This window comes from Solea solea, chromosome 6 (genome assembly GCF_958295425.1).
Source record: "Solea solea chromosome 6, fSolSol10.1, whole genome shotgun sequence".
Taxonomy (NCBI): domain Eukaryota; kingdom Metazoa; phylum Chordata; class Actinopteri; order Pleuronectiformes; family Soleidae; genus Solea; species Solea solea.
The window spans coordinates 30,381,774-30,403,890 of NC_081139.1; the positions used below are offsets into that span (position 1 = coordinate 30,381,774).

Below are 22,117 nucleotides of genomic sequence, written 5' to 3' on the forward strand. Positions count from 1 at the left end.
TGTGATTCTGTCTTTGTGAGGACACAGGTTTGGTTGTGACTTCTTCACAGGACAAAGTGTCTCTTACTTTGTCTCTGAGGCTCCAGGTTCATGACTGAAGGCTAAAGGTAGTCCCATAGACCAGTCACTCTTCACAGACAGACCGCTGGGTCCTGGAGACTCTGCTCTCTGTCTCTGGTTCTGACCTCTGCAAACACAAACATCACATGATCACTGATGATGGTCTTTGTTTAGACACTTTGATCACAAAGCAGCCTCAGTGTCAGTGTGACCTCCAGAGTCTGGAGTGAAGGGAATGATTTCAGGTTTACATCCTGTGGTCGCTGATCTTTGTGTAAAGACTGATCCACTACAGCAGCGGTCCTCAACCCCCGGGCCGTGGACCGGTTTGATGTCAAGACAATATTTTCAGGACCGGCCTTTTAATCGACAACACCGGCAGAGTTATTGTCTCAAACATACTTTTAATGCCGCCGTCATTTTGCCATCTCCAGCAGTTGATCTTCTTCTTCTATCTATGTATTCTTTCTCTGCGGCCCGGTACCAATTGACCCACGGACTGGTACTGGTCCGGGGCCCGGGGGTTGAGGACCACTGCTCTACAGGTACAGTCAGCATTTAGAGTGCACAAGAGTGAGAGTGTGATGTTCTCTTGTTGTCAGTGCATGAGTCTCTTACTTTGTCTCTGAGGCTCCAGGTTCATGACTGAAGGTTATACGTTTTCCCATAGACTGGTTACTCTTCACAGACAGACCGCTGGGTCCTGGAGACTCTGCTCTGTCCTCGTCTTCCTCCACACAACCACTCATCTGCTGGACTTCAGTCATTCTGAGACACACACACACACAGACACAGACAGACAGACACAGACACACACACACACAGACACACACACACACAGACACACACACACACACAGACATACACACACACACAGACACACACACAGACACACACACACACACAGACACACACACAGACACACACACACACACAGACAGACTGAATGTATAAACCGTCCCAATATACAGATTTTCAGAGAATAACTTGTTTTATAGTGTAAAGTGTAAACCTCAATCAAACCAATCGCGACACTCAGATGCACGATACGACCATAGAGAAGGCCGTGAGAAGGCAGAATCGCGACACACCCCTTCCAACTCCCAGAGTGATCCCTCCCGTTCAGATCCAATGAATCATGTGACGCCTGCCTGCAAAAGTCGAGCTAGTTGAAGAAGAACGTGAGTAAACATGGCAACCAACCCAGAAATAGCGGATCCTCCCTCTTCATTTCAGTCAGCAGTATGGCAACATTTGGGCTACATGGTGGAGATAAAGGACGGCAATGGTGTAGTCGACAAGACCCACACAATTTGCTGTAAGTGCTTTAAGTGACAACAGATAACGGCAGAAACATTGCCAATGCTGTCGAAGCGGCCGGATTTTCACCGCATATACGTTAATCTGGCTGCGCAGAGAGCGATGGGCGTTCACCAGATGTCCCGACTCCTCGGCAGAGTGAGGACAGTTGTCACGTTTTTCCACCGCAGCACAACAGCTGCAGCTGTGTTGAAGGAGAAACAGGTGATGCTACAGCTGCCCTTACACAAGCTGGTCACTGCAGGTGACATTGTCACAGCACAGAGAGCAAGCCTCCTCTTCTGAAGAAGAACAAGAAGAAGAAGAAGAAGAAGAAGAATGTTCAACTCCCTTAAATCAAGTTTGGTTTTCTTAAGAGAAAGAAGTTGTTTATTTGTTTCATGTTTACTTACTTGATTTGTGGTTTGCAGCACAGGCAGTAAGCCTCAGTTACCTCAGTGTGAAACACTAGCCATTTCATTTACTTTGTAAATGTAAGAGAACTTGATTGAAGAAGAATTTTCAACATGCTCCAATCATCTCCACAGTGGAGTTTAGTTCTGTTTGTTTTTCAACAGTATTTTGTTACAAAGAAAACACAAGTGTTATAGCTTTGGCTATTTATGGCTATTTATATTGTTAAGAATTTGCATAGTTAATCTTGTTCTTTGGTGTTCAGTTTATAAAGGTTTTTTCAAACCCCCCCCCCAAAGAAAATAATAAATTGTGATACAAATCGAACCGTGGGTTTGGTGTATCGTTACAGCCCTAATTATGAGGTGTTACAATTGCAAACACACATAAGATATGCCTACATAAAACAATGAGTAAATCAATATGTAAATGGTCCAACAGTGCAGGGGGCTACATTTTCAATGCTAAATAATGGTATAAAAGAACAGTCAGCAATAGGTTGGAGTGTAGATGCATTATGCCATCACACATTAAGGTGTATTTACAGAGATTTATTGTTTCAAAATTCATTTGTAGTGCACACTAAACTAACAGCTGTCCTTTTTACGAATTAAATTAAAATACTGGAGTAAAATAATGCATGTTTTGAGGAGGCTAATAATGTTTTAAGGGGATCATAACAATAGCTGTACATCTAGTTTGCCCTGATTATCTGTAGAATAACCCTAGTGGGTCATAACGTTTTATATTTTATTTTTTTTATATAATATTTTGTTTGTTTTTTATCTTTATTATTATCCTGCGTTTTTTCACCTTATCCAGTTGAACTGGAAAGATATACAGTTTTTTTTAAATCTCTTCAATTAAACACATGGATACACATAAACATATTTACATTGTAAACATAAAATAAAGACCCAAGAAATAAACATCGGGAACGAAAAATACGTGCTTCCGGTATGCTCGCTTTTATTTTGAAAAGCTTCCGATCCTGACAGTACAGGAGACCTCACAGTGCAGGTCTGCAACGAAAGGTCCTGACAGTGCAGGTCTGCAGCCAGACCCCTCTCAAAAGTTCACAGTAAAAGCACTTCATCCGACTGCATTAAGCACTTATAGTACTTGTAGTACTTATAGTACTTAAAGCTACTAAATCAAGTCATTATTTTGATGATAATATGAATATATGACATTATTATTTCACTTTTAATCCAAATGATCATTTACAATCGTTCATTTAATCTCATTTAACATTGTGTTCGCGTTTGACGGGACTTTATGTTTCGGTTTGGACGCTTGAGTAGAATTGACATAAAGAAGAAAACATGACGTCACATTTAGGAAAAACAAAAGACGACTGACTGGAGTTATGACAGGCTGGAAGTTTCCATTCTAATCTGTCAGGATTAAGCAGTACATATACTTCATGACTGTACTTCAGTACACATTCCACGTATTTGTACCTGACTTTGTAATTTCTAGCAACTTTGACTACATTTTATATCAGAAATGATTTTTGATAATCAAGTAGAGTAAATGTCAAACTTTAAGGTACTTGACTCACACGCACTAAATCATCATATATCATCATATATCATCATATATCATCATATATTATCATCATAATCACGTCAACACTCACCAGTCTGTCCTCGTGCTGCGCAGTTCAAATGGCGACTGAAGCAAAGTCACAGAATAGTTACTTTCACTTTCTCTTACAGGAAATGAGTCGAGCAGGAAATAAAGAGGCAGCGCGAGAGTTCTACATCTATGTTTGTGGACTTGAATTTATTATTTATACTTATTGTTCCTAACAGTATGATCATAAGTCTGCGGGTTTTCTGGCCTGAATTGATTTGAATATTTTCTGATCGTTATATGAATATCATATATTTAATAGAATGATAACAGTGAATTGAACACATACTACTCTAAGGTGTAAAATAGTATCAGACAAAAAACATCCAACATAATGAATGAAATATCATTGAAATAAGAGGAACATTCAATCAATAAATCCCTTCAATGTAACTGGGATTAAAGGCTTTAATGAACAAAAGGTGTTTAGAACACTTGTAATCATTGGTAGCAACTATAGGTGAGAAGAAAAGTGCAATTATTGGTGTTTGAACATCGTTGGTTTGAAATAAGTGAGCAAAGATGCTTCAGAAACGTTCCATTTCAATCAACTCTGCGTCCTATTTTGATTCACTTGGCTCCAGCGTCTGCTCAACAACTATCACTGTCAGTGGGTCAAAACAGCAGAAAACCCGCGCACCACCGCCACCGTGTGGCAGACATGTGAAGTGCGAGTAACACGACAAAACAAACAGGCAAACATGTTGATACCATGGATGTATTAGAACAACTGGATAGAGCTCCGCCCCTTTGCCTCCGTTCATTCCTATGGAGTTCTTTTGGATTGTTTTTTAAATGATTTATTGAACAAAATAATGTAGAAACAACAAGGCTCACATCTTTGTTTAAACCTTTCAAAGGAGCAGGTGCACAGGAAGAACGCAGAAGAGAAACATTTGCATGATCAAATACAGACAAATCAAACAAGATCAAAAACTAAAGAAAAAGTTAGCTAAGGCTTTTGTTTTTAGATCCTATTTTTCAAATCAAGTGAAAAGTTTCATTGCATTTTTACCTTTCATCATGTTAAAGAAACTGGTTATGAAACACAATAAATCGAAGTTTCACGTTCATATATTTCCATGTGTTCCAAGTATTAATATATTGTTTAGCATTATTGACCATAACAAGAGCATAAATCATGTCCTCTTTAGAGAAGGGCTGGAGTCGGATCTCTGTGTGCAGCCAGTCACGTGTGCTTCAGAGGACACACAATGAAAGCTTTCAATATCATCACAAAATACACATTTATTTGTTTCCAAAGCAAATCTCTGCCGTAACATTTCACTGGACACAGGTTACACAACATTTAACATTTTCAAATGGACTTCTTTTGCTTTTGGATTTATGGGAAATTGGAAATATTGAGATCACAAAGAATATATAATATCTTTGGAGAAGATTTGTTTGATGCACTTTTGAAAAGACAATAAAGGGTGTGTGACGTTTTATTAGGAATTTGAATGCTCTCAAAGTTACAGCTTCCAACTAGGAGATGTGGAACATTAGGAGTGATGTGAGTCGAGTTTGAAATAATCCCTTGAATTCAATTCAAAGTAGGATTAGGGATGGCTTTCATTATGGATGCAAAGGAATTACGATTAACGACTAGATCATATTTAAGGCAAAAATGTTCACGTGTCATCACACACTAAATGAATTAAAGAGCAAATACCTTTATCCATGCAGTTCTTGTTATACAGCGACTTGTTTTTAATTGTAATGTATCTATTTGTTACGAGGGGTGAAATTATGATTGTACAAAAGTTTCCAATATAAAAGGACTTGCTGGTGAAACAGGGATCATTTAACAGGACGTTTCTGAATACTGAAATCACACTTTAATAAAAAGTGCCTCCATATGATACCAGAAGCTCTTATTGTGAAGGAAGGATTTGAACCCGTTCATGTTCAGTGTTCCATTGATAAAATCTGTGTATTCTCTTAATAAAGTGCATCTTTTTCTTCCAAATATAATCCAAATGAATTTGGTTGACCTTCTGAATGGCTCTGTTAGGGAAGGCCAAAGAATACGCTGGATAGAAACATCTCCATATGCTTTCAATCTTAGTAAGAAAGACTCCACCTAGTAAACTGATGTCTCTCAATAACCAGGAGTTCAGTTTAGTTTGACTGATTGAGTTATTACACTCCACACATAGATACATGTATCCCTAAGTATTGAACAGCTGATTTGATAGGAATGTTTTCTGTTTCTGCTTCTGTTAAATCACTCTGATGAATTTGTTCAAATCAAGTTTCAGCCTCGAGGCGTCGCATTATCTTGGGGACCTCAGTTTCACAGAGACGGTTGTATCGTGCACATACTCTCCTCTTCAGGGAGGCCAGGTCCCCTGAAGAGCGGGACAGTGACGGGGCTAACCATGGAGGGGAGACGGAGTCAGGGACTCAAATCATCAAAAGGGTAAGAAACAACCATTTGGACTTGGGAGAGCAGGACTCTCTTAGATTTAGGGCAGGGACGTAAAAGTAAACTGTCTTTGGAAGGACAAGGTTTAAACTAATCCCTCAGGGCTGAGAAAACAAAAAGACGTCAGGGTCAGGGACTCATAGGAAAGAGTCAGGGACTCATAAGAAAAAGACATGGAAAGACCGGTAAAATAAATGAAATGAAAGAAAAACAACGATAAAATAAAAATACAATAAAATTAAAGGAGAAAAAATGAAATCGTAATAGTTGTTATAAATGTTGTTGTGAACCTGACGAGGTTCAATATGAAGGAATGGGCCAGAAAGCATTAGATAATGTAAGATATATATAAAGAATATGGTGGTGGGGGCACCGGCACCCGCCATCAGCCGGCTTGTTGTTTTTAAAGAAATGTAGGTATTTTCCCTTGCAGCCATATCAGTTTGAAAACTACATTCGGTCATTGTCGTTACTCTACACAGCAAGAGCCGGTTAGCGTAACTGCTAGCAAAGATGGCGGACACCGTGTTTACATTCTGGGAATGAAGTCTCGTCCCCCTATGGGTGAGTCTAAAAAGTGCGGAACTGGCGTTGTACTTTTCAAACCTTGAACGACGGAGGGCAAAATTGAAAGGGAAAAACAGATTTTTTACAACACAGTAGAAAACTGAGGGAGGGAGGCAAATTTGTAAAGAAAATACGACTGCTATTCTAGAATACAAGGCCACATGCAAATGGGTGGAGTATTCCTTTAAGTACATGAAGAGCAGTAAATGGCAAAGGTTCAGTCAAGTTTGCAATAAGAAGTCTAGTTTAGTTTAGTTTAGTTTAGTTTAGTTTAATAAGACATGTTCAAGTGTGTTTTGCTAAACAGGGTTTAATAATATTAAAATGTTGGACTAAAGGGACAGTTACTTATCACCGAGTGCCTAGTATAAGGGACTACCCCCATAAAGTGTGAAGCATGTCAACATAAGTTAAGAGTGGTTGACATCTCTTTTTGGAGCTCGTTTTTGTCCTTGAGTTTGTTATTATTCTGTTTTCTTTTTTGTGGCCAGAGGGGGAGCTATTGTAATAAACCATTCCAGTTTAAAAATGCAGAGTACAAGAATCATAAAGCTCATGTCATTAAATGTGAACGGATTGGGAAATCCAGTCAAAAGATGAAAAATGATGAATAAAGTAAAAAAGGAAAAACACAAATCAATTTCTTGAAAGAGACCCACCTCTCACAGACAGGACAGGAAAAACTTCAATGATTTGGGTTTAAAAATGAATTATATGGAAAAGAGGAGTTGCTATTTTAATATCGAACACGATCACATTTGAATACCATAAAGAAATAATAGATCAAGAAGGTAGAATTGACCAGTGGAATATGACTTTGGTAAACATTTATGCTCCACCTGAGAGTAATAAAAACCTTTTTAAATCCTTATTTGACCTCATTTCTCAAGAATGTGAGGGGATATATATCTGAATGTGATCATGAACATAGACCTTGATACAAACAGCAGGAAAAGGAGCAAACATCCAACTGCAAAGTTCATTCAAAATACTTGGGATCAAAGTGAGCTGTTTGATATCTGGAGGGATCTTCATCCTTACCAAAGAGATGTGTCGGACCACAAAGCAGTTTATTTCAAAATCATCTTGAAATGCAGGCAAAGAGAAACCTTACGGAGAATAAACAAAGGATTGCTTAACAACAAATCATTGGTGGAACAAATAAAACTAGAAAGTCAAAACTATTTGCGAGATAACGATAATCAGGAAACTAATCCAATGATAGTATGGGATGCATTAAAAACGGCCGTAAGGGGGAAAGTTATTAGTATTTCAAGTAAGCTCAAAAAACGAAAAGAAAAACACTTTAAGGAATTGAAAGAAAAACTAGAAATACTTTAATCAAACTACGTTAAACACGTTGTTGTTGTTGTTGTTCCTAATAATATGATCGTGAGTCTGCAGGTTTTCTGGTCTGACTTTATTTTCATATTTTAGGATTATTATATTTACCATAAATTGTAATTATAACAATAAGCTTTATCTGTAAACCACCTACAAAAACAGTTAGAAATTTGAACTTTGAAATTTAAACCAAAATACAAAGCATAGCAAAGAGACCAAAAATCATATTCAATGGAATTGTTTTTTTAATCATCATAAAAGTACTTAATGTTATTATTATTATTATTTTCTTGGACAATAATATATATAATCCCTGAGTCATGTGACAGTGATTATCATACAGTTTATCAGTGAATGGAAGAAAACAACATCATTCTTGTAACAACACATATAAACTAATATTCACGGTCAATTACATGAACCATTAAATTGATCATTTTAACTGTAATGACGTCATTATACTTTCACTTTATTGTATTCACTATTTACAAATCCATGGTTTAAAGAGCGAAGCTAACGGGACATCGGTATGCTTGTGCACGTCAGTAGCGTACTCCCATCATGCCTTTCACTGTTTATGGACGCGCCGAGCAAGTCGAGCACATGGACGGCTCGTTCACAGAGATGAAAGGCATTATGGGAGTAACATGCTCTATGGAAATAAACCAGGAAGTCAGAAACTTTTTTAGCATCATGCCCAAATAGCTCTTTTTTTTCTTCAAGAATTGATATCTTTATTGAACCTTTATAATACAAAACAATAACAACATGCAAACAGAGTGCTTAATACATTCAGACACATTAGTTAAGACCAGAGCCAGGGGCAGATTCTAATAAATACATTAAAAATAGAGCATAAGTGAATAGTTTTAGCAGCTTTCTTCTTTTTGTACTGTGTACTGTTCAGTTTCCTTACCAAAAGCAATAAAAGAAGGTTCAGAGTGTGGTTTTTAGTCAGGCTTCCTTCTTCTTACGAATGATAGGTGATGAGTTCATGGTGTAGAAAGAACCCCTCTGACACAAGACTCGTAGCCAACAAAAGGGATTTGATTTGGTTAAGTCAAGCATCAGACCAAGCTCTGCAGCAGCTTGGGAGAACGTTCCTGCCGAATCTCTGAACAATTGTGCCTGCATAGGAGCAGGTCCATACTTTGAAGGGTTTCTCTAACATTCTCCTCCTACACAACATATGATCGTAAATGTTAGAGAATCTACAACAGGTTTGACCTCGGGACCCCTTATTTCCAAATATAGGAAGTATCTGCGTTTCTTCAAAAAGCCTTTTCTAGGACTGGCCCAGGATTGGCCCATAAATGTGTCGTAAAAACTGTCCTGGGTCATGCTCGTGACCCCCATGAGGAATTTCCTGGTTACTTTTCAACTGCAATGGAATGCACATCTTTAACTTATTCGAGACAGAATGTAGCTGTGTTAATGTGTTCATCTACATCAGATACTTCATTCCCCCCTCCAAAATAATGCAAAATAATGAATACAGCTCCTTTTAGTAGTGTTGATGTAATCACGCTTGCCTGCTTGCCTCAACAAAATTCCCTTCATTCAGTCTTATGTTTAAATTCAAGAAACTTCATTTAAATACTTACACTAATTGAGTAGTTTACTATTTGATGTCCTATTATTTTAACTATTTTAGACTAGGTAAACTAATCACCTATCTTAATCAGACCAAATGTGGCTACACTTAGCCACATCCGTCGATCTCCTTCCAGCCACACTCCTTTAAAACAAATACTCTTCACGTGTGGGTGTAAGGGAACCCAGGATCAGCTGTTATCTCCCAATCAGAAAAACCACCCCTCCTAAAAGGTGGGACAAAGACTAGGAGACCTCTTCTAAAATAAAATTGGAGAAACTCCCATCCTTGAGCCAATCAGGACAAGAAGTCTCCATTACAATTAACAATTACCATTTACCTTCTCATTTTATGACCCTTTTTGCCAATTGGTCATGTAACACTTTCTCTATCAATGTTATCAAACAGTAATATTGGTGTACAACAAAATATTTCAAACCATTGTCAGAGATCACAAAAACATAACAACATAAGAAATACAGATTTCTGTATAGAAACCCATTCACAAACATATCACCCAATATGTTATTCAGATGTTAAAACTTCAGTAGCGTTGCCTTCTAATGCGATGTAATATAATATCCATGGTACTTTGCATCAGTGTATCCTGTTGTTGTACTGTTTTCCAGCCGTCGCTCCCTTATACTTGCAGATGTTCCTACAAAAAACATCCAAAGCAGTTTGTTGGAATGAAAACAGCTCTCTTGTTCTCTCAGAGACCATGTCCAAGTTGTCAAACCCGCTCCAGTGTTGCTTTAATATTGCCTTGATTTTGTCCAACACTTGTGTGCACTGGCTCAGTGGACACGACGCCACGCTTCTGTAGCCTGGATTGCTGATGATGTTGGTCTCATCGCAGTATATTGGCTCATTCAACTTCTCTTTGGACCCCCTTCAGGTGCACAGGGTCACAGGCAGCATCAGTCACTCAAGAAAGGCTCCCACCATCTTTTCTGAAAGTAAACAGACCTACAGACAAGCCTATGGAGGGCAGCCAACTAATGTGGGTTATTTGATCCAAACAATGCAGTTGTGGGTCCCTACAGCAGCAGTATTAGCATACGTGGACCACTTCATGCAGCATTAACACTGGTGTGAATTAGCATGCCGTGACTCATAATTGCAAGCGGCCAAACATACGCTCAATTTAGTGTAGTGTTAGTACACATTTCATTGAACTTAATTCTTAGCATTGCATTAAATCTCTTAAACCAGACCTTGGCTTTGAATATGATATGATATGATGATGTGATACTTTCACATGCTGTTTGCTTCTTAGTTACCTTTGGATATTCAATACATGTCAAATACAAATACACAAATGGAACTGAAATATGGAAAATCCATCCATGGAGTTTTGAGTCTGTGCTGAGGAAAGGAAGAGAGAGGGCGGAGACTGAGGTCTCACAGAGGAACTGGGAGGTGACTGAATGTCAGAGAAAAAGATGATAGGGTAACATAGATAGCCCCGCCTACTTCACACTCCTCCAGTCTCATTTCTATCTCAGACAGCGAGGAGAACACTGCTCCAGGCCACGCCTAAAATCACAGAACTTGTGACTTTACATTCATTTTTCACTTGCTATTTGCACCATTTTTCATCCCTAAAACATGAGTCACTAAACAGTGATACACTGTTCATTTATCTTTCAATTGTATTTCAATCAGCTGTAAATGACCATTGTATGTATCTTAACTTTGCAAATAAAAGTAATAAATGTCAACACCATCATAAACACCATTTCCAGATGAGCACATTTGACACATTTGTACTTTTTCATTCAAACATTGAAATTCAGATGGCAAGGTTCAGTTGTAACATAGATGAGTTTGATTGGCAACACATTCTGGACAACTTTCAGCACAAACACATACTCTTCAAAACACTCTTCACATGACACACAGAACAGACTCTTATGTTGACACAGTTTTTCTCTTCAGTCAGTCCGGTCCGTTAGTGTAGTCAGGGTAGTCAGTTCACTATACCTATATTAAATGTATGTATGTTTGTATGTTTTCAGGAGATATTTCATTTGGGCAGTGCTTGTGTTTACTTAAGGCCTGAGAAGAGACAGAGCGTCCCCCATGTCCTCTCTGCCATGGGATCCCTGAAGAGAACACAGCGTCCTATGTCTCTCCTTATGACTTCTGATATCTGATCACCTCAGACTGTATTAGCAGAGCAGGATACATGGAGGCAGAGAGCAACATACACGTGTTTACTTCAAGTTCTGAGGCTTCATTTACACACTAGGGGCTGATATACTGACATGTTTGCACTGATTTCAGATGTTACTCCGTGGAAGTTTATGCCTGTAAACACAGCATGGTGTGCACATACAAAAACACTGCACATGTTCAAAACCAAAGTGTGTAAACATGGGAGCACATAGATACAAAGTGTATTCCCTGTAGAAGAACTGTAGGTGAAAGCAAGATGGCAAAAAAGTGGGTCAAATGGTACAGCTGAAGACAACTCTCCTGAACATTCATGCTCCCCTTTCATTCGCCCACTCTGCCTCCTGGGTCACTCGGGAATTCAGAAACCTTAAAACCAAAGGCCACCACCTGGAATGCCTGAACACCAGAACCGGACTCACAATTCACAAGCATGTACTACGACCACATCGTCCTCTACAAAGACGCTTTTTTATCGGCTCGATAGGCGGCTCCCGTGCAGCACACTTGAACGCACCTCTCATTAACTAGCAGCGTTTCTAACGTGCACTGAGCATTCATCAACTGCCACTAAAAGAGGGCGCTGTTGAGCCACTAAACTCCCACAAATACATTTCCAATACACAGCAAGTGGAATCTCATATATAATTGGTTACACCAGGTCAAGTAGTACATTTGAATGTTATAAATGTTGATCAGAGTTGTTGTTTTTTGTGATACAGCTGGTCCCAGTCAGAAGACTGATCCTCCATCCATGACTCCTGACACTAACTGTGAGGTGGCCTTTGCTCCAGAGACTGTTGCTATGTAGTTCATTGTAGAGCTGATTGATTTATTGATTAGTTCTCAACTATTCAATCAAATACCAAACGCGTTTATAATAAATAAATCAATCAATCATTTTTAGTGATTTTTCTAGAAAAGAATCCTCTGATTTCAGCTTCTTAAATGTGAATATGTTCAGGTTATTTTCCTCCTCTATGACAGTAAACTTAATATATTCTATATATTTGATACTTGATTTGAGAATTAATGACGAGCTCTTGGGCTTTGGAAAACAATGATCCACATTTGACATCATTTGATCACATTTTAGAGACCAAAGGACAAATCCATGAACAGATATAATAACCCACAGATTCATCGACAATGAAAAGAATCATTTGTTATGATAATTAGTTACAGACCAACTTCATTGTGAATCCATGAACCCAAAGCCTTATGTTCCTATGTTTGAGCTTATATCTGTATCTGTCACTGAGTTAGAAATGACCCGTTGTATAATAATAATAATACAAATGTGCCAGAATACTTAACACAACTGTTACACAATATAAGACACATTGATACTGTAAATAACACCAGGCTTTTGAATGTCCTATACTATCTGAACAGATCATTTCCTCCAATATCTGCTGCAATCACTGAGTGATGCTTCAGGAAATGAACAGGAAGCATCATCCTCAAGAGCTCCTCTTCAGGCTTCCTCCAACTGGAGCACAAGAAAAACTCTCTTTTCAGCTCAACAACTCCCACAAGTTTTGTCATTGACACTTTTGTAGGAAATATAATGTATAGCACATTGTAAAAAGAAAGCCAACCCTGATTACATGGCTAAGTTTTACATCACAGTAAATGCAAATGTTTTTCTTTTTTCTAGGGCGACATGATCTCAGCATGCCTGAGTTGAATTGTGAGGCATGCAAAGCCACTTGGACTGCTGGAGTGGACGACCTCATTCGCAGTGACTACTGGCCTGCTACACTTCACTCTGCTACAGTTTATGCAACCGAGATTTTGTTTTCATTTGAAGAAATGAAGATGGTGGCACCAGGATTGTCCTGCCAGGCATTTTTGACAATGTCCGCTTTGGCCGTGTGAGTAATAAAGTTATTGATCCCATAGTATAGTTCATCTGTTTGTATTGGGGCTGGAAAAGCTTTGTTTGTTGGTTATGCATTTATTCCACATTATTGGCTCTCCATTTCCTTGTTTTGAAATAGACTGGGAAGATCTCTGCAGACAGCTTCCAAAAAAGTTTTTTTGAGTGGGAAGCTGTGCAACATCTGCAAAGAGGAGCCCTTCATCTGTCCTGCGTGCACCCCAAATATGCTTGCAGTTTCCGTGGATGGAAATCGCAAGCATTACCGGTTCAAGAATGCATCTAGGTACTCCAAGATATGTTTAAGAATATATAACTCTTTATTATGCACCAATCAACGTTAGTCTGTAAGATTTTGGAAGCTGTTGTGAACCTTTGTTTAATTTAGATCCGAGGAACAGGCCATTTTTCAAGGCGTCTTCATAGCCAAGGATGAAGACGTTGCCACATTTGTGGACCACATACACAGGACATCCAAACATGTAAAACTGCAGACTATAATTATATATATATATATATATATATATATACACATCACTACAATAACCTCCTACTGAAGGATTTGTAAAGGTGAGTCTTTTGACCATTTTCATCAACCATTTTAGGTCTCTGGAAGAGGTGTTTGTGGAGGGGAGTGGTCAGCAGCTAGAGAGACCTCCCAAAGATCCACCAGCAAGGTAGATGAGGAGGGACTGGAGCTTGCGGTGTGTAGGCATGGTGTTCTGCTGCGTGCTCTCAATATGTACAGGGGAGAAATGTTTGCTTATCCCCTGTATTTGCAAGAAAAGCTTGCCAGCAGGCAAATCACTTTCTTCTGTATGGATGTGACCTGCAAGTATTGGCCCTACCTCCAAAAAGCTCCAGCCCCTCCTCAGCATGAAGCCGTTCCTGTCTGTATTTCATGCCAAAGCTCATGATTTCAAATGCGAGGTAAGGAAAGATTTACTTAACAGAATCACTTAATCTGCACATGAATGTCCTCATGTTTTCAGTGTTTTCTTTGTATTTTAACCAGGTCAAATGGAGTGGGGCATATCAGGAAGGGGCTGGCCTAACACTAGGCGAGGAGGTTGAGCAGTGCAATGCCTTCCTCTCTAGGATTGCAGTGACCACAAAGCACATGTCAGAAAGCTGGTGAGATGACCACATACTGCACTAGTTAGATGGTATGTATAATAAGAAATGGGTATAATGGTTACATTATATATGTTCTGTGTTTGTAGGACGCACAGACATGCTGACTCTCTTGGCCATGCGCTGGAATCAGCAAAAGTTGGACAATTTGGCCACCTCACTGTCTCACAGATATCACAAGGTAATGACATCAGTATTTTTCTTTTTTTCTTTAAATGTTCAATATTCTGTGTTAGCAGTATTTAAAGCCATGGGCTGAACATGTGTTTCTTATTTATTGTTATCTCTGATTGTGTCAATGTAGACCATACAATCTCTACAAAGCAAGCAACAGAATGTTGAGTCCATGAAAGCTCAGTTGGCAGTGACAGAGAGCCATTTGGAAGACTGGGTCAGTGATGTCAAAGAGTGGGCAGAAGGTGGGAAAATGATTACTGGCAATACTTTTATCCATGAATAATAATATGAAGCTTAGTTGTCTTAGAATAATAAATAACACCCTATTGGTACATTTTTATTTCCAAATATGAGTACAAATTAATGACAAGTACAGTGTTGCTTACTTTGTAAGTTATTTAAAGGAAAGTGCAATCTATGTCTTCTCAGCAACAACAAACACAAGCACAAATGATGTGGATGCCTTGGCCAGTAGAATCGAGGTGCTGGTGACCAGTATAAAGAGACGCTCACAGCGTCTTTATAAAGATACTGACAGCAACAAAGGTCGTGCCAGGATCCGCCGCAAAATCAGGGAGGAGAAGGGGATCCTGACCTCTGTTGTGGAGAAACACAACAAAATAGTTCCAAGCACAGAAAGTCTTTGCATGGAAACCATTGTGTCTGGCGAGACAGCTTGGCCATGGCAGCTACCACACAGTGGTATGTACACTACTACTTTGAACAAATCGGACTGATAATGACACACAAACACAGAACCAGTACCCTCAAATGAGGATCTGTTACCCTACAGGACTTTAGACATTCTTTGACAGAGTACATATAACTAACTTCATGATATTGTCTATGTACAGTGCCTTGAGATAATGTATGTTGTGATTTGGTGCTATACACTGTAAAAACTAACATATAGAATTTACCCAATAAATCTGAGGTAACAATTTGCATCTACTTTTTTTGGGTAGATTTAATTCCATATTTTAAGTATCAAATAACTGAAATAAAAAGCTATAGACTACTAAAATATATTGGGTTATATTTATCTAACATTTCTGTATATATTTAACAACTACTTACTCAATAAAATTGGGTAAAATTAACTCCTGATTGCGAAGTAGGTTATACCTGATAATTACTATTCAAAAATAATTAATATCAGTTGGTTACCATTACTTATTGAGAGAAGGTAATTTTTACCCCAAATAATTACTATTCAAAAATAAATAATATCAGTTGGTTACCATTACTTATTCAGAGAAGGTAAGATTAAAAAAAAACAAAAAACTTTCAGATGGTGATCATAAATGATTTTATTCCATGAAATATGGCGGTGGCGGTGTGGGAGGTTTGACAGAGCAGCAATTGGAAGAGATGAAAAATAAAAATGACAAACCTTCACAACTCCATCTAGCTGTTTTTGGACAAAAGACCCTCTGAGCCTATTGCATGAGCTTATTTTTGAGGCTGTGGACCTTCTTCAGAAGTTTCGCCCCATCAAGCTCCAAAAAAAGTTTTTGAAAAGCTTCAAATGTGTTCTTCAGCTGCTTTGGATATTCAAGGTTGAGTGCATATATAAGTCCCATCAGCAGAATGCAGGCTTTTGTTCGGCTTCCACATCCTTCCATCACTGTGTTTCCCTCAATCACAATACACACATCTGATGGATCCTCCTCGGCCATGACACTGTGCATGACGATCACTTTCATTGTTTCGTCGCTGTGGTCCTCACATTCCTACATGTTAAAAAGAAAAAAACAAAAAGCATACACATTTTTAATTTACGTACATTATTTAAGATGCTGTTCCAATAAATGTCAGTTTATCTGGTGGAATAAAGAAGAGCAAAGGGGAGTGGATAGAAGACCAAAGGAGAAGGATAGAAGAGGGGATACCAGAGTAGAGCAGAGAAAAGGAGGGAGAGCAGAGGAAAGAAGAGGAGGAGAGAAGAGCAGAGCAGAGCAAGACATGAGGATCTTTTTGAGTTCATCAGTCACCTGTTATCAATGAAATAGCCTACCTGGCAGTCATGGAAAAGATCTTCTTGTCTTTCACCGAGGTATTCAATGAGGCAGCAGACAACTACATCCCTTTTATTCTCAATGCTCTGTGACTGTAGGGAAATACAATTTAGTCAAAAAACTGTTAGTGGAACTCAGCGATTTACATACACCAAGACTGAATCCCTATAAACTAAAACATTTTTAAACATTTCACAGATTGACGTTGAACAGCAGCTTGTTAAATTGGTTAGGAGCTCAACTTTGTGCAAAAAAAATCAATTGTTCACAGATTATTTCATTTTTAATTCACTTAAATCAATTATTACATATTCGTGAAAAAAGGGAAACAGCTTACGTCATTTACAGTGTCCAGCAGAGGGCGTATCTTGGAACCAACAGCTCCTCCTTTAGGACACATAAGCTGCAAAAGACCTGGTGTGTACTCATCAAGCTTCAGCATGAACGTTTCCTCCAAGGAAACTGTTGTTGTTGTACACCAGAACTCTTCCTTGATCTAGTGAGTAAGTAAAGGGGGAAAAAAGGAAATATTAAAGGACAGACCAGATCACAAAGTAACAACATTAATGTTTCTTGGTGGGAAGGAAAAATGATCAAACATTCTCACTGTAAGGAAATGAAGTTCCTCCACTATTTCATTTATGCATTGGAGACATTGAATATGCTCTCCATTTTCAGGAGGAGCAACCCCACTCTCTTAGTCATCCTCCTCCTCAAGGACAGAGCCATAGTTATTTTCATCCTCAACAAAGTCACTTTCTTCGTCCGGCTTGTTTTGGTGTTGACGAAAAACAGTGGTCTTAAAATCTTTTTTTTTATTATTTCTCCTTTATTTAACCAGATAAAAAGACCCATTGAGATCAAGATCTCTTTCACAAGGGTGACCTGGCCAAGAAAGGCAGCAGCACACATCATAGTCAATTAAAAACAGGAAGACAACAACTACAATACAAACATAGAATTACAAAAGTACAACTAGACAAACATAAAGTGCAAAAGTTTTGGTCACAGTAACAATTTAAGAGCACAGGCACTGTTCATTTGTTTTTTGTTGTCTATCTTTTAAGATGGAGCGGAAAGCTCCCAGCGAAATAAGAGCATGCAATTTAAGTTCTGTTTGGAGGGCATTCCAAGTAGAGGGGGCAGAGAAACTGAAAGCTTTTTTCCCCATTTCGGTCCGAACGCGTGAGGCAGACAAGTGCAAAATATCATTGGAACGTAAGGCATAATGGCTTCTGGTCCGCTGAAGAAAAGTACTTAAATAGGTAGGAACCAAGCCGAGAAGAGCCTTATAGACCAGAGTCATCCAGTGTGTGTAGCACAACTTTCAACGTATGTGGGTTGTGTTTTCTACTCTTATGGCTGTGAAATGTTGTACATATGTTGGTCTTGTAATCACAACCCTCAAAAACACAAGGCACAGTTTCAAACTCTTTTAGATGGCTGCCAATATGTTTAAAATATTGTCTCTCATCACAAGTTACAGACTATGCACGTATACGAAAGGATGTTGCCTGGCTTGGTTGCTTGGGAATGATGCCTTGACCAATGTGTCCTTAATGCACCCCATGTCCTGAAGGTGCAAGGACAATCAGCATAGAGACAGGGTACGGATTGGACTCGACCGAAATGCCCATGTATTAGTCTGCTGTGCTTCAACAGGTCTGATCTTTTTAATGTTGTGAAGCTACACAACTCGCATTTCCAGTTCATTTTTCCATAACTGGGGCCTTTGATTAAGGTAAATACACCTTTAAGGTCAATGTGATTTATTTTATTTAGAAAACATACCAAAGTCAATGTACAGGATACAGCAAGCGGGTGGGTGGGTCTGGTAGTGGTCTGTCAGACTTGGGGTAGGACAGACGAGTGGACCTGAAGAGAGGGCAAACATTAGTGAGGGTCCACAAAAAAAGTGACTCTTTTTATGTGTGACCAGCAACAGAAAGAACAAAAACACTAAGATATTACACAAGAAAAATGATCAGACATGTATCTAGGCAGACAAATACAGTACGGAGGTTGTTATGGAGAAATAATAACAACCAACTAACTAAACATTATCCCGCTTCTTACACGGCTTACAAGTTAAATAATTAATTGGAAATATAATGTTTATCAAAACACGACTTATATCGATTTATAAATTACAATTACATGTTACGATGTGTGTATTTGTGTTGTCATATCTGTCAGAGGCTCTGTTACAAGGCATTTATCAAACATTGCAATTAGTCTGAAGCTATTCAATGAAGGTAGAAATTAAACATACGGTAAATCTCCTGCATATGTTCTCTTTAAACTCAGAGCGGCGTCCCCAGAAACAGTCTGTTATACATGACAAGGGTCTGGACCTCACTAAAATAAAGGCATTGCAGTTGCATAAATTAATATTCATGCTTAAAAGAATAAATCTGTTACAAAAATATGAAAATATTTATTGTTTTACTTGACCCCACTCATGAATAACATCCAGGCCTGTATCTGACTGGCCTATGAACAACAATTCCTTTAAAAACTCAAGTGCAGCCACAGTGGCTGTTTTCACACATACTGGTGGGATACAGTGATACTTAGTTTCCTCTCACAGCTTGTACACATGTTGGTTTTCACTCTGGTCCAAACCAACTTCTCTGTCAAAACTCAGCACCACTGGATAAGCATTATGTTTCCATGACGATTGACTGGAAAAGACGTGAACCATGTTTACGTTAGGGATGCACCAATTGCCATTTTTTGGGACGATTCCTGCCAAGGCACGCGAGGCAAGGCGAGTGGAGCCGAGTGTTGCGTGTGACGTCAGATAGGTGCGTAGGTGGCGCACGAAGTGACGTGTGCCTTGTGTTTACATTAGCGAGCGGCAGGTGAATGTCTCTGTCACCCTGCATATTTCGAATTATTCCTCTTATTGTTTTTGCCGCACAACAACAAGAGGGGTTGTGTATCACCCTGCAGTGATGTGAATAAAGTGCCGTTCTTCAACGCAGACCAAGTCCCGTGGTTTAATATGTTGTTGCTGTAACAAGCTAATCCGAGCTAAAGGAGCTAGCGGTCTTCGGAGGTCTCCTTACTATGATTCGGATGTCTGCCATGGTGGTTCCCGCGAGATTCACTCGGACATTCACCTGCACCAGCTCACGTTACAACGTGTCCTGCTGTTGCTGCGCGCTGTAGATCACGCGGTACGCAAGTGAATTTGACCGGCATAAAATCGGCATATCTCTGTCTGAACGGCCGGTCACCGGTCACGGCCGACCACGTGAAAAACGGCCAATTCCGGTCACCGGCCGATTAATCAGTGCATACTTAGTTTACATGAGACCCGATTATAAAAATGAACATGAGCTTCTTGCACAAGCCGGATGATTGTGACAGTGACTCGGACAGTTCTGATGATGCACTGTAATTGTACCCGTTACCGCTGCTCCACTTTCTTGTGCCAGTGGAATTACAAATGCTACTGTAGGTTGGTCACGTGATGCCCTCTGGCCCAAAAATACTTCTTACCATTGCAACAAAACAAATGAGCCATGGTAGCATGGTTTCCAGCAGGAGTGTTTTAGAAAAAACGGACAAAATCTCCTTCATTTCTAGTATTACTATCATTAGTATTATTATGTTTATATAGACAGCAGATATGAGAGGACAGGGAAGACTGTTTACAAAGTATCAGGGGATGCAGCTCATCATCATCATCATCATCATCATCATCCTCCGCTTATCCGGGGCCGGGTCGCGGGGGCAGCAGTTTCAGCAAGGGACCCCAAACTTCCTTTTCCTGAGCCGCATTGACCAGCTCCGACTGAGGGATCCCGAGGCGTTCCCAGGCCAGAGTGGAGATGTAATCTCTCCACCTTGTCCTAGGTCTACCCCGAGGCCTCCTCCCAGCTGGACGTGCCTGATATACCTCCCTTGGGAGGCGCCCAGGAGGCATCCTCACCAGATGCCCAAACCACCTCAACTGGCTCCTTTCAACGTGAAGGAGCAGCGGTTCTACTCCGAGCTCCCCCCGGATGACCGAGCTTCTCACCCTATCTCTAAGGGAAAAGCCAGCCACTCTCCTGAGGAATCCCATTTCGGCCGCTTGTACCCGCGATCTCGTTCTTTCGGTCATGACCCAACCTTCATGACCATAGGTGAGGATAGGAACGAAGACTGACCGGTAGATCGAGAGCTTTGCCTTCCGGCTCAGCTCCCTTTTCGTCACAACTGTGCGGTAAAGCGAATGCAGTACCGCACCAGCCGCTCCGATTCTCCGGCCCATCTCCGGCTCCCTCGTCCCCTCACTCGTGAACAAGACCCCGAGATACTTGAACTCCTTCACCTGGGGCAAGGAGTCATTCCCTACCCGGAGAAGGCAATCCACCGGTTTCCTGCTAAGAGCCATGGCCTCAGACTTAGAGGTGCTGATCCTCATCCCGACCGCTTCACACTCGGCCACGAACCGATCCAGTGAGCGCTGAAGGTCGCAGGCCGACGAAGCCATGAGGACCACATCATCTGCAAAAAGCAGCGACGTGATCTCAAGCCCGCCAAACCACAACCCCTCTCCCCCACGACTACGCCTCGATATCCTGTCCATGAAAATCACAAACAGGATTGGTGATAAAGCGCAGCCCTGGCGAAGGCCAACACCCACAGGAAACAGGCCTGATTTAGTGCCGAGAACCCTGACACAGCTCATACTTTGGGCGTATAGGGATTGGATGGCCCTAAGTAGTGCCCCCCTCACCCCATACTCCCACAGCACCTCCCACAGTATCTCCCTGGGAACGCGATCATACGCCTTCTCCAGGTCCACAAAACACATGTAGACCGGATGGGCGTACTCCCAGGCCCCCTCCAGGATCCCTGCAAGAGTAAAGAGCTGGTCCGTTGTTCCACGACCAGGACGGAATCCGCATTGTTCCTCTTGAATCTGAGGTTCGACTACCGGTCGAACCCTCCTTTCCAGTACCTTGGAGTAAACCTTACCAGGGAGGCTGAGAAGTGTGATGCCCCGGTAATTGGCCCACACTCTCAGGTCCCCCTTTTTGAAAAGGGGGGCCACCACCCCAGTTTGCCACTCCTTCGGCACTGACCCCGACCTCCACGCAATGTTGAAGAGACGTGTCATCCAAGACAGCCCCTCCACACCCAGAGCCTTCAGCATTTCTGGGCGGATCTCATCAACCCCTGGGGCCTTGCCACTGCGGAGTGGTTTAACCACCTCAGTGACCTCCCTCAGGGAGATTGACGATGATCCCCCATCAGCCTCCCTCTCTGCCTCCACCACAGAGGGTGCAGATGTCAGATTCAGGAGTTCCTCAAAGTGTTCCTTCCACCGTCCGGTTACCTCCTCAGTCGAGGTCAACAGTGTCCCATCCTTACTGTACACAGCT

The 22,117-nt window shown here is 40.5% G+C and overlaps 3 protein-coding genes across 3 annotated transcripts in view; 1 reads left to right on the plus strand and 2 right to left on the minus strand.

Annotated features, from left to right (window-relative positions):
- LOC131460192 (protein NLRC3-like) overlaps nt 1-866 on the minus strand; it is a 172,906-nt gene extending 172,040 nt beyond the window's left edge. The window contains exon 1 of the mRNA XM_058630476.1: nt 679-866. Coding sequence (XP_058486459.1) covers nt 679-827 — 149 coding nt within the window. The 5' untranslated portion in view covers nt 828-866. The remainder of the gene's footprint in view (nt 1-678) is intronic.
- The window catches only part of LOC131460189 (NACHT, LRR and PYD domains-containing protein 12-like), a 468,988-nt gene that overhangs the window by 283,266 nt on the left and 163,605 nt on the right, over nt 1-22,117 (minus strand). The gene's annotated exons all lie outside the window — the stretch shown is intronic.
- On the plus strand, nt 13,194-14,517 carry LOC131460200 (uncharacterized). Its single transcript, XM_058630492.1, has 5 exons — nt 13,194-13,402; nt 13,529-13,693; nt 13,796-13,889; nt 14,013-14,337; nt 14,423-14,517. Exons 1-4 carry the CDS (start codon nt 13,203-13,205, stop codon nt 14,322-14,324), a joined length of 771 nt encoding a protein of 256 aa, XP_058486475.1. The 5' UTR covers nt 13,194-13,202; the 3' UTR covers nt 14,325-14,337; nt 14,423-14,517.

Excerpts from the sequence above, each read along its gene's own strand:
- LOC131460200 (XM_058630492.1), top strand. The coding sequence starts at position 13,203 with ATGCCTGAGTTGAATTGTGAGGCATGCAAAGCCACTTGGACTGCTGGA. Across the intron at positions 13,403-13,528 it reads ACAATGTCCGCTTTGGCCGT|ACTGGGAAGATCTCTGCAGA; the intron begins GTGAGTAATAAA and ends GTTTTGAAATAG. Across the intron at positions 13,890-14,012 it reads TACACAGGACATCCAAACAT|GTCTCTGGAAGAGGTGTTTG; the intron begins GTAAAACTGCAG and ends CAACCATTTTAG.